This window comes from Hesperophylax consimilis, chromosome 3 (assembly GCF_061612785.1).
Source record: "Hesperophylax consimilis isolate HC1 chromosome 3, BYU_Hcon_1.0, whole genome shotgun sequence".
In the NCBI taxonomy this organism is placed as follows: domain Eukaryota; kingdom Metazoa; phylum Arthropoda; class Insecta; order Trichoptera; family Limnephilidae; genus Hesperophylax; species Hesperophylax consimilis.
In genome coordinates this window covers 28,002,667-28,016,652 of record NC_142838.1, presented here as the reverse complement: position 1 = coordinate 28,016,652, position 13,986 = coordinate 28,002,667, and the positions used below count along the sequence as shown (strand labels likewise).

Genomic DNA, 13,986 nt, shown 5'->3' with positions numbered 1-13,986 from the left:
AAACTATTTGAAAGTAAAACAAATGAAGAAACTCGGATTTGAAGCATTATTTTGAAATCACCCTTCATTTAACCCGGTGTAATCATAAAATATTTCTGCTCTGCAGGGTTAAAACATATGTTATTCAACCCTAAACACCAGAAAAAACTTTAACCCTAAAATAGCCGAAAAATATATTTTTTTGGTTTTTTTTTGAAAATGCTCAAATCAAAAAACTTTATGTTTTTTTGGGTTCCCCATGTGGTGTAGATTCTCCAGTTTCCCGCTTGTACTACGAGTTTCCGGACACCGTGTATATATATAGCCGGTCCTATGTGGGCGCAATTGGAGCAGTCCGCTCTGGGCGCCCAATTGCTACTGCGCTGATAATTCCTTACCTAAAATGCAAATCATCCAAATATTATCGATTACAGTGATCTTTTACTTGCCGGCAGGCTTCTACTGGGTTTGACAAGGGGCGTCAAAGCTTGGCTCAGGGCCGGCCCTCTATGTATATACAGTCGAACTTGGTTATAACGATCCGGCTATTGGGTCTTGGGTCTGAAAAAATAGTTGGGAATTATTCAAGAATTTCCTATCCCGTCAAGGACGGATACATAATTTTTTGTGCACTACCTGTGTAAGATTGTCGGCTATGTGAACCATTGCTATCCATTGGGCACAATGTAAAAATTGTCATAAAATCTGCAAAAGTCATGCAAAATCTGAACTTTGAGCAAATTTGTTCCCCTTTTACGTCTCCTTTTGTATTATAACTAATCGTCAATTTTGTTTTAAAAACCAATAAATATGTTTATGAAGGTAACTAGTTATGAGTACCTACACCTCTGCACGGGGTAAATTTATGATAGTGATGCACAACTTTTTCAGCAGAGGTGCCGCTTTGCCTATTTTTAACAGGCCGCGACCTACATACGGATTTTTTTGCTTTCTTTGAGGGGTAGGAGGGTTGAGAGCGATATTCAAGAGTTAAGGTTTCTGTTGATTTTTTGAATTTCGTGTTATGCAAACCGGTTCTTCGAATTTGGTTCCATTTAGGAAATGCAGTGTAAATTAACCAAAACTCTTTAAAAAAATGTTCTCAGCCAGGGTTTTCAAGAATTACCCCAAACATTTAGATTTTTCTCTATAGGCAAGTGGGCCGTATGAACTTGAAAACGCGGGCTGTGGCTTGTGCATCACTGGTTTGTGATAAGTAAAATTTCAGAGCCGAAAACCAAAACAATCCAGTTAGCTAGTTATTTATGACAAGTGAGATTTAACAAGCGGTGGGTACAGTACGCGCAAGATAGTGATAATAAGTGATATTTTTCAAGGAAGCCTTGAACCAGGTGATGATAGTTATAAAGCGTTGATTGTTTTGAAGAGGAAATTGAGAAGCATGAAAAAGAAATCTTTAAAACAATTATTGATAGTAAATTTGGGTAATAAAAGTGTATTATTCTAATTTTTTTTTTAATAAGTAATACATACTCATATTTTGAAAATATACTGTACTTTTGTGAATATAATGATAGTAGAGGTAGGTAGGTAGGTACATATGACTTTTAAAAAACCTATTTTGGATATAACGATGAATGGCTATAAGGAGCAAATTTAGTCGGTCCCAAGTTTAGTTATAACCAAGTTTGACTGTATACATTTATTTTTTTATTAAAAAAAATACATACGGGAATGTCCCGGGTTAAGAATAATCTTACAATATTTGAAAATTTCCTACTACCACCACAGTAAGCAGAAAATGTTGCTTGTGTTGTGATGGAGGACTTAGCCAGCCGAGGAATTGAACACACTACACCCGGGTGGGAACAAAACGCGATGAACTTAACCACTGACCGGTCATATATACAAACTTTGTTTATGCAGTCAAAGAAGGTTGTTTATATGTATAAACTTGAAATTTCTTACAGAATTTTTAAATATTTCTAAGGTATTTTAAATGTGCTATATTTCTTCTTTTTGAATATGTTGCAAAAACAAATACTATTGAAATATACATTAATATTTATAAATAGGAATATTTTAATATCAAACATAAAAAATGGAAAAATATCATATTTTTACTCCAAATACCGAAAAATTGTACTGAATACGAAATTTTGAAAACACATTTATTTTATTTAAGGAATCTGAAAGAAAACCGACACCTCACTTTTTATTTTCTTTAAAAAAATTAATTATTTTAATAATTCGCGGATATAACAAAAAAAAATCACATTTTGGATTCATTATTAGCGGAATATATACCTTGTTTTCTAGGATTTATATGTATCTACACATGCATAAAACAATTGTTATTAAAAAAAAACATAATTTTTCATTGAAATCTTATTAAATTCATGCAATAACGGTCAATTAAAAAATAATATGTTCAAAATAACCTCACTTTTTCAAGAAGTCAGGTTTTCAAACTTTTGTCAGTGTGCTGAAATGCAACATTTCCAGCTCTTTCGGAGCCCATTTAAAGACATTTTTGACATTAAAGAATAAGGCTGTATAACTGCAGATAAAAATTTTAGGTATCATTCTCCTAAAAATTAAAAATCCACACAATTGAAGTGAGTCAAATAGTTAAAATGCATTTGGAATACTTCCATCGCCGTTTAAACAAAAGTATCAGTCGGAAAAAATTTTGAAGGTAAATTTTTTACAAAATATAGTTGTATTTTATGAATTTCGTGTGTTTAAGTTACCCTGGTAGTCACTACATGGCTTAGAAGGAAGAAAAAAGGTATTTGCAATTATAATGATTACAGCAGTAAATATTTTTCTGTATGTATTTAAAAACAATTACAATAAAAAATTAGCTTTTGAACTAGGAGATGGCACAGTAATCTCTGTAACAAGAACAAACACCAAATCAGAAAACTGACCAAACAAAAGACGAAAGTGCACTTTGCGCACCCTAAATTGATTTCATACCCACAAATTACTTACATACTTTTATAATAATAAATTATACAATATGGATCACCTTTATTTATTGTTTGGGTTACTTTGAAGAAATGAAATATTCATGTTTTTTTAGTAGGTATCATTTAAATAAAATACGATTTTTATGTTCTGTCAGGTATCAATCTATTTATTTACAGCCAGCTTTTCCGTTTTCCAAAAACGAAACAGCTGTCACAAGAAAAAAAAAATTAGACCAAGCAAAATTTAATAAATCGTATTTGTATCACCTATATATTATATAATCATTTAAATAAATTTCATAAATGTAAATGTGTCCAAAACTCTTACATCATACCATAAATAAATGGCAAACCTATTTATTACATATTATTTTTATAATTACTTAATTTACTAATGTATTTTTATCAGCAGCTACAAAAATTGTTTACAAACTTAGAAGGTAGAAAAGTGGTCAATTTTTTGTATTCCCTGTAAAAAAAATTCAACACTACCTTTTGAATTTCCTTCAGTCATTAATTTTAAGGTTTAACTCTAAACATTTTTATAAAGACAGCACTTCATATCAATATCCCAATTTAAAATAGAATCCCTGGTGAATCATATTGTCACCAAATACGAAATAAAGTTGATGAACTTTGAACTTTTGTAAAGGGAATTGGTTTTTGTCAAAGAAATAAGTTCCAACACGGGAAATAGCAAAATGGGCCCTATGGATTGAGTGCTTACCAGTGGCGTTCATTACTCTATGACTGTGCGTAGTTTTTCAAGTTCAGGTATGAATAATTGTGCATTGAATATTTGAAAATGGCTTTTCATCTTCCGCTGATTGTTGTGGCTAACTGAATAATTGAGTGTACAAGTTCTTGACTATTTCTTAGAAATTTGTTGTATTTAAAACAATATTACTTTTTTTTAAATTTTGCTATACTGTTTGTTGTTTTTCTCAAGGTAGGCACAGATTTTCAGCCATTATGGACTGGCCACTGGTTACATAACCTGCGCACACTGTTTAAGCTCTAGAGGTATTAATAATAATAATAAAGCTGTCTCATCTAAACACAGTTGTGTTAAGAAGTTAGTTTGATCGCTTATATTGTTGCGTGTTGAAGCGAAATGAGTTCCAACCACTATCCAAAGTGTACATCCATATGTTTACCCAAACCCCCTTTCTTATAATAGCAGTGTAAAAATTTAGGGGCACATAAGGTCGGAACAGTTACAACCAAACAACAAACTTGACTTATTACTAAGGCGTACTTTGGTAAAAGGGCCTTAAACCAGACTTACGGCCGGCTCATATATATACCAATGCTGAATCGGCGCGTAAGAATCTAATAAGTAAAACGGATTATGCAAGTCGACATTATTTTTGAGCTCTGTAAGTTTGGGCTAACTCGGCATCTTGGCGGAGATCCGGCGATATGAGGCGGCAATATCATCCAGCCCCACCTGCCCCACTTTATCCCCTGCCACCCGACAGCCCAGAGAGATGGAGTCCTGCAGGGAGCGGCCCGCCGACAGGCTGAAGATGACTGTGGCGCAGAAGGTGTCTCCGGCGCCCAGGGTGTCCACCACCTGCCAGGGGGGGAAGGCAGGGCTCTGCACCGTAGAGCCGTCGGGGGCGCGTGCCATGGCACCCCTGTCACCCCATGCACATATTATTGTCGCTCTGTAATTAAACAAAATAATTTTAAGAATTTATATAATATTAATGCTGGAAAGGATAAATGGATAGCTCTAGCCATGTACGTATGACGAGAACTAACTATAATCCTAAGATTATAAAGAATATGAGTTTTACGAAATAGTAGGGGCATGATACGGACGGAATAATACGGGCAACTATCATAGAGCTACAATTAGAGGCACTACATAGAAACTTCTTCCACTATTAGAACGCGATAAGCGGTGCGCGTAGAGCTGATTCGGTAGTTTTAATTAGAGCGTTGGGAAAGTAGGTCAAAAAAGCGGAACCTATTTTTTCGCTTCGTGTCTCATCTAAATATAATACATCAATGGCAATTATTTAGTTTGATGGATGTAAGAAGAAAATGTACAGACTTTCCTGTACATAATATTGAAGTCCCGTATGTAAATTACTAAGTGAGTACAGTTTAGTTATATCACTACACTTAAAAATGGATACAATATGAACATAATATGCATGTTTTTCATATTCTTAAATTGTAAATACATTTTCGATAATTGATTGAGCATAGCAAAGACCTGTCCTCTCCGTTTCCAGTTTCGAAAATCTGCTGCATCCATTTTAATATTTAAGCAAGCCTTACTTGACTAGATGGCTGACTTTGACTAGATGGATAATTTTGACTAGATGGATAACTTTGACTTATTTGTTGATTATACTTAATATGAAAATTTAGAACAGGATTGAACCCAGAATACTTTCTTAAGGCACCCCAAATGTAACATCAATGAATTTATTGATTGTTATTGTTACCGTTTGCTTTTTGTTTACCACGTTTGTAACTTAAAAAAAATGACATCAGTAGCAGGATTTATGATGTTAGTGCATTAAAAAAGTTATCCTCAATAACAAAAAATATTATTTTATTTCATCATTTCTATTTAAGATAGATAGATAATTTATCGTTTCATTGGTAGATAAACAGCAACAGTTGAAAGTCATTTTCATAAACCCTCTGAGCAGATTAACAGGTTTATCATATTATATTTGATATTTAGCGTTACAAAATGCACCTACCCAGGTTTTGTATCTTTGGCGACGGTTTTGAGTGTTTCACTCATATTATTGCACTTTCTGGATTTGGCAAAGTCTTTACCAACAAACACTACATCAGCATAGGGCAGGAGATCTAATAATTCAGTTCTAGGCTTCTCTAAATCCAGAGAGATTTTTATGGGAGCGTTTAGTTCATCCTTGCTCCTTGTACTGTTCCAGTGCTCCACGTATTCCATCATTAAATTTACCTCCGATACGTTTCTGCCCTGTAATGAAGAAAAAAAATATTTAAAAGCTTAATTTTTTTTTTATCACATTATGTAGCGATGTTTTAGGGGTTATTTACTTGAATCCTTTTTTTTATTATGATTTACTTACTTCAAAATGAACCCAGCAATAATTTTTCAAGTTCACTTTTTTAAATTCCTCCAACTTCAGTTCTGGCAAGTTGGGATTGGAGTGAAGGATAGTCCTGGAGCCAGTTTCTAAGCAGACAATCACCGTGGACAGGGGGGCTTCAACCTCACTGAAAGTGAATTAAGATTATCCCCTTGTAAAATTAATAAATACTTTTTTTTTTTTTTTTTAAAAAAGACAAACATTCCCGGGTTACGAATAACCTGACAATATTTGAAAATCTCCTACTACCACCACAGAAAAGCCGAAAATGTTGCTTGTGTTGTGATGGAGGACTTAGCCAGCCGAGGAATTTAACACGCTACGCCTGGGTGGGACCCAAGCGCGATGTCAACTTGGTAAAAGTTATACATTTGAATAACTTTTATCCTTAACACTTTGACAGCCCTTCACGTTCGTGCCGTTCATTTTTAGCCGCGCATTTGAAAGATGGCTTTCTATGGTTCGCCAGCGTTATTGTAAGATTTATAGACAAATGACTATTACAGTTACAGGCATTTTTTATATTTATGTGGTGATCTAATAATTATAATTATTTATTTTATTATATTTATTTATTTATTCAAGCAATAACGGCTTTTACATGGACACAATGTTAAAGAAAAGCTGTTCAGGAGTACAATAATGACTGTACATAACATAATAGGTCGATTACAAACAATATATGCAATATTATTAAAAAATATATAACAAATAAAAATAACAATGTAATAATTTTTCTTTTTTTTTATATAATTTAAAAACCTGCCTGCAAAAAAAAAACTGACAACTTATTTTGTATGTGCGAACTCAGCTAGCCAGTTGGGCATTGATGAGGTGGCGGGGACAATGTTTCGTCCCTTCGCACACCTCGCGTACATCAATACATAAAATAATTTCTTATATGTGTGTAGCCTAAACATTCATCTACACATTCCGATAACGCAGATCATGAAAAGAGCTCATGATTTTAATATAAACGGTATGAAACTCAAACATGAACAGCGTCTTCTACGAAAAAACGTTATGAGTGAGGCTCGTGAACGGTTGACAAAGTGTTACAGTAATTAAAATGCGCCGCTGTTAAAGTGTTAACTCATTGGCCTCAAACGACGCCGTCCCGGCGTGTGTACAGCAATGTGTCTTAAAATCAAACGACGCCGTCCCGGCGTGTGTACAGCGATGTGTCTTAAAATCAAACGACGCCGTCTTGGCGGGTCTGATGTATGTAGGATTAAAAACGAAAAAGGGATAAATGAGTGACAACTTTGTTTAAAATTTCAAATGCCAATCGCTCTGTAGATAATTATGCATTCGTTTCGTAGTATTGGCAGGATTCAGTTGGTAAAGTTTTTTCCTGATATTTACGATTGAAATTTTGTTAGATTTTGGCAAAATGGCGGGTGGTTCGGAAATAGACAAGCTTGTCCGTAAAACGCGTGGTGGCCAGCTAGCATCAGCCCAAATTGAGAGTTTATTATATGAATTTGACGACGATAACTTAGCGACCATATAGATTCCTCAGATCCGCAGTCTGAGGATAAAGAATCCACTTAGGAGGAAATGGATGTTTTGGACGTTTCGACGAGTGAAGTAGGCCCGTTGGCTTCCATAACTCCAGCAAAACGTCGCAAAACTACCAATCCTGATGAATGGACATGGAAATCGTCTCCAAACATCAGCCGAATTCCATTTACCAGCAATCCAGGAGTACGAAGAAGTACGTTGTAGGATTTGGGGGAGGACAAGACGGAGTTGGCATTTTAGGCAGCCATTGTTGTAGAAACAAATCGGTGCGTAAATAATTTCCGTAAACTTAATAATTTAGCATCATATTTATATAGTTGTGTACTTTTTTAAAAGTTTTATGAATATATTTATGTAAAAAATATATATTATGGTTATAAGTATGATTGTACAACTTTTCTTAATCCAATTATAAAAAAATGAAAATAAAAATTATTTTTATTATAAATTAATTTTTATATCCTCGTTTAATCATATTGTTTTTAAACAATTAATTTATTTTTTAAGTACCTTAATTCAATGCACAAGTACATTTAAAAAATTGTTACGTTTACATGTTTAGTTTAAAAGTTATATTAGATTTAGTACACCACTGCAGATTTAAAACTTTTGGTACAAAATTAATTTGGATGTGAAGGACACTTTTTTATCTAAACAATTCGGAGGCCAAGGGTTAAGAGAGAGGATATGATATTTTTGGGATGACGGAGATGGTTCTCTTAGTAAGCTAGTAACTATTTTGTTTTACATATTATCTTTTATTCTAAGTTAGCCCTTTTTAATGAGGTTAATGTTTTATCTCCATTTTGTTGACCATGCATTTTAACCTACTACTTAACCCAGGTCCTGACCCCGATCCAGAGACTAATGCTGATAGTATCTGATATGATGCATACATTCTTCTTTAATCTACAGACAATATTTCATGTCTATCTTAATTGCTCTCTGATAACTTGTGACACTTATAATTTATTACTAGAGATTTTAGACTAAGACAAACAGAGTTTCATCAAACTCCTTTCTTTTAAAAATTATTGTCTTATTGTACGACTGGATAACCAATCATTGCCATACTTATCAGAAGAAGAATTACATTTTTAAACATCAAAGGACTCAATGGCATTTGGCATTTCAGGGTGACTTTGCAGTTAATGATTTTTCAAAAACTTACTTGTAGTAAACGCAATGATCCATGCTAATATTGTATTTATTGAAGTCTTCTAGTAGGAAATTCAGGTGGCTCTCTTTGCTGAGTGTCCCGAGGTATTCGCAGGGGGCTCCGAGCTGCGACAGCACCGTGCAGTTGTTGGACGCATTGCCCCCGCGTCTCCATCGAGACTCCAGACATCTAAATAAGTGATAATATTTAATGATTTATATAGCGCTGTTTTTGTGTAAAATCACCTCAAGGGCGCTGTACAAATATATAATAAATTTCTTCAATGATCTATCTTATTACTAATTATAGTCAAACTATTATCAACTTATGGCTAACAGATTGCATCCACCGGTTAGTCGATCACTAATACAAAACTATTAGTAGTTGTGCAAAACGTTACTAACCTCAAAATGACATATTTATTTACATACATTAAGCATTTTATTATTAGAATTACTAGAAAATTCAAAGCACTAAATTGGAGAAAGAACGCAGAATGAGATAGTCTAAAGTGTTTACAGGTGGTTCAAACCACACTCAGAACAACACAGGGTACAGTATAGGAAGGAATGACTCGCTTAGATACATTAGAACATAGGAGCATTGTCAAACACCTAATGATAACCTTGTTGGCTTGGCTATTGTCAAAAGAATAAGGTGAAACATAGGAGTTAGCACTGGGCCTATGTCCTGAATGGAGAGAGCTTAACCTTTGGAAACCATTTGTGCACCAGTAACAAGAATTTTTTTCCGCTGACAAACCATTCATGCGCTGCTGGCATTGAAATTTCGCCCTAGCTGGAATTTTTTGTTTTGCTATTCAAATCTGTATGCCATGAGAAAGTGCATACATTTTTTTTAACAGAATCGCTTGCACTTGAAACACTTCATTTATGATTCCATAGTTGATTTCCCTCACAAAGGGTCTGGTGTTCCAAAGGTTAAGGGACCTAAGTAGGCCAAGCCCCTAACAATAACATTAATAATAGGAACTACAGAACAGTTTACATGCTGCATCAATTTGAGAAGGTTAACTCTGCAGACAGAAAATATCTAGAATAAAGAATCTCCTAGAATGTTTTGGTAAAGTATCCTTACTCCACATATGTACTGATAAATATGCCCAAATTATTGTAAATAACAGTTCGTTTCAATTTAATTAGTAAAAGAAACAACTATCTTCATCAGGGGGGATGGAAAAACATCCACAAAATAGGTTATTATTTTTTTTAACCTCCGCTGCTCATCTCACAAGGGAATTCCTGTGTCGAGATGAGCAGCTTTACAATAAGGAAGTTGAGTGAAAAATATTTTGACTTATAAAAAATATGTTCATGTAGATCAAAAAATATCGATTCTAAATATATAAATATATTTCTATATTATTATTCTTAGAATTAGTTAAACGTTCTTGAAAAAGCATTCAATAGCAATAGACTGTATACGCTCCACGATTGGTCGAAAGAATTCTGTCGTCACATGTGTCGTGACTTGTACGTACAACGGAACACCTATGGTGCATCTCTTTCTATTACATGAGAGATGGTCGGTTTAGATGAGAGAGGTGTATAGGCCAAAGGTTTATTTGGGTTTGTCAAATATATGTACGTATTTGTTATTATTATTATATGAAATGGATTTCTAAAGATACATATTCGTATAGTGCTTTATAATAATATGTTGTTTATTGCATAACTTAGATGTTTTTATTATTATACATGTCACATAGCATGTGATACACTTCAGGCCGCCGGCCGCTCAGAAAAGTCTCACAGTGAACTGGGCTGTAAACCGTTATTTTACTTTTGGTCTCTACTTTTCTGCGCGGTGGTCCTGAATTCGCGCGGGGAACGTCAACAAGTAGCGACGGCAATACCGTACCGGGCGTGAAAAGCAAATATTCTAACTTAAAATATTAATTTAACTATGAAATCTTAATCAATTTTCTTTTTTTTTTAATAACATCAATTATAATAGACGGTTAACATTGGTAAAAAAATTACTGGAATTCCTTGTTGAAGAATTAAAATTTTTTCCATACATAATGCTTAAGCGACGTGGTTTTCACAGTTCTAATGACGTCACACTACACCCCGCCTGTTACCGCTCGGATTCCGCTCGTTTTGGCGGGCTTAATAAAATTTAAACTTTGAGAATTAATTTAACTATGAAAACAAACTTTAAAAAAAAAAAAAAAATACCAGTATTTAAGTTTGAATGCGAACATTGATAAAAAAAAATAAAAAAAATGGACTCAACTTCCTTATTATATTAATTCAGTAAAACACATACACAAATGGATCACATATTGAATATGGTTATTGACATAATTTAACTTTCACTATATGATATAACTGTGATGAATACATAAACTTTTCTTATACATTATTTTTTTAAATAATTTTTGTGCAACATTTAAAGGCTCTAGGGTAGTCTTGTAACAATAACGCCAACATATAACATTATATGAAAGCATTAATTGAAAAGCGCATAGTATACAGTTTTTAATGTCATTATGTCCAATATATTCTTGAAGATGTAGGCTGGCTTTCTTTCTTTCTTATTTCATTTGTTAACTAGCTGACGTGTACCCGGCGTAGCTGGGAGTTATCCTTATAAAATAGACATATACCGTTGTGGACCTTTTTGTGGGCCTTTTCAAGATATACAATTCCGTAGTACATTTTTATTGATGTATCATAAGGTTTAGCTAGTGTTGGCAATGTAAACGCCATAAAATATTTTTTTTACGACATGATTACAAAACATTGACTTTTCTCTAATTTCTATAAATATAATATGCATATGTTATTTATATATAAACCTTCCGGAAGAAATTTTCTAAATTAAAGTAAAAACCCTATCAAAATACGATGCGTAGTTTAGGTGAACTAAGGGCACAGACAGACAGACATGGAAAGCGACTTTATTTTATACTATTTAGAGATATGGTAACTTGATTGTTCCATTTTAGATTTCAACAATTATTTTTTATCTTCTATTTTCCTTTCCAAAGGTTGACAATTGCACTCCTGCACACAACAATGTATTTTTAAGGAACGGTCCAAAGATGGATGATTTACAGAGGAAATGCTAAAAGTAATATATTTTGTTTTGGTCATGTTTAAGGTTAACAGGTTTGGATCAACCCAAATTTTGACTGCCCTTAATCCGATTTTTTCATCCCATGTATCTCCAGCAAATACCAAAACAGTTTCATTTGGGTTATTTGAATAATTTGTGCGTATTGTAACGCAGCTATTCGGCAAATGTCACTTCATAGTAACAAAATCCAAGATGACAGTTAAACATATTTTGACATGGGAATTTTTAACTTTGATTGAAGAAAAATGGAAGTTTAACCATCTTCGCCGATGTAAATAGTTAATTCTTGTAGTAGTTAAATTGAAAGGAAGTTTCATAAAGTTGTCGAATTTCGCCTCACGCATATGCAAAAACATTAAAGACACTTGGTTTCAACTTAATTACTACAAAAAACCACTATTTGTAGGTGGCGATGGTAAAAGATACATTAAAGTTCCAATTTTTTCTCAATTGCAAGTTTAAAGGTTAGGAAATACGCATAAATTATTAAAATAACCCAAACTAAGAACCTAAAAACCTACATTGTCTACATCTCATAGTTGTTTCAATTAGTAACTAAGCTGAAATCAATGGTTATTTATTTTAAAATTGTGTGCGTGAGGCAGATGTCAGCAAGTTTACCGGAAGTTTTATTTAAAAAAATTGTGCATATTAAGAAGTAATTGGAGTAAGGAAACTTTACCAGTGGTTTACATAGGCAGACAAAAAATAATCATTTTATAGACATTGCATTACAGTTAAAATAATCATATTATAATAAGAATAAGATTTAGATATGAAGTGTTCTTCAAACTGCACATATTAAGTTTTAAAATGTTGCGGCATTATCCATTAAAAACTGTGAATATTGAATTTCTAACTTCTGTTCTGTTATCTGCCACCATAAAAAACTAATACCCAAAGATAAAAGATAATCTCATAATCATTTGAATAAACATAATTAGGCATATTAAATATCAAACATAGACGCTACTCCCCTGTTTGTTCACTCCAAATATTGTAATGATAATAAAAATGCTCATTAAAAATGGTAAATGCGTAATACGAGAACATTTTATGTAGGTAAAACTAAATTATTATAAGAATACAAATATTACATTATTTTCCATCTTCACAAACCTTTGATCTGAATCCTCCAAAGGGAAAGATTTAACTACTTGAACAATGTCCAAATTACACAATCCCACACATAGAATCTTTTTATTTAGCATGTTGTCACCTTTCGCTGGAGATCCAATCTTACTTACGACGCTGCCGTAGGCCTCTCTAAGAGTATTCATCATAGTTTGTGACTAATGCCAAACTATAAAATATACTAACGACTGATTAAACTGAAAGTAAAGATGGGCCAATAATACGATAATAATGTCATATCGCTTTTTTCAATGACATATGTCAAATGATAACACTATCAGCTGATATGTCTATGGCAATTTCACCATAGACAAAATGTGCACGTTATTTTATGCGGTAGGAACTTAAAAGATTAAGATAATATAAAACTCTAATTTAAGTATTAAAGAGCTGGATTGTTATATTACACTAGTTGATGCGGCGTTGCTCGGGTTTATGAATGGTTTGGAGTTAAGTTTTGAGATTTTGAATTCAAGACAAATGGGTGCATTTTAAGGGTGAAAATAATATTACTGTAAAGATTTTTTGAGCATTTGTTTCACTTGATCGTCTATGTCAAGGCTGCCCAACCCCAGGCCCGCGGGCCACAATGTGGCCCGCGAACGAATTATAAGTGGCCCGCGTGAACCATTTTCAAAAAACCCGCCAATCCGCCAATTTGAAAAATTGTCGCGGGCCCGCGGTAAACCAAACAATGCAGCTTGCGCGCGGTCACCAGTGTTGCCAACGAAGGCGTTTTATCGCTAATTAGGCTACTCAGAACGAGAATCAGCGACGAAAAAATCTAACCTGTTGAACTTACTTTTTAAACAAAAATACACCGGTTTTTGATATAATATTTTATGCGTCCGAAATGGAATCTTGTAGCCACCCCCCCCCCATGGAATTCGGAAAAATTGTCGTGGGGAATCACATACGATGTTTTTGGGTGCGCGGAACTTTTTCTCAGCGAAGTTCCGTAACAACCCCCCCCCATGGATTTCAAATATTTTGTGGGGAACACTCATTTCGAATTTTTTTTTGTGGGGAATTATGTTTTATAGAA

General features: G+C 33.7%; 1 protein-coding gene across 1 annotated transcript; it reads right to left on the bottom strand.

Annotated features, from left to right (window-relative positions):
• Window positions 1–2,665: 2,665 nt before the first annotated feature.
• Window positions 2,666–13,191, bottom strand: LOC149425218 (ketohexokinase-like). The gene is made up of 5 exons (XM_089651023.1): window positions 12,927–13,191; window positions 8,715–8,891; window positions 5,999–6,146; window positions 5,642–5,886; window positions 2,666–4,585 (listed from the first exon to the last, which is right to left on the bottom strand). Exons 1-5 carry the CDS (start codon window positions 13,088–13,090, stop codon window positions 4,306–4,308), a joined length of 1,014 nt encoding a protein of 337 aa, XP_089507149.1. The 5' UTR covers window positions 13,091–13,191; the 3' UTR covers window positions 2,666–4,305.
• Window positions 13,192–13,986: the final 795 nt, after the last annotated feature.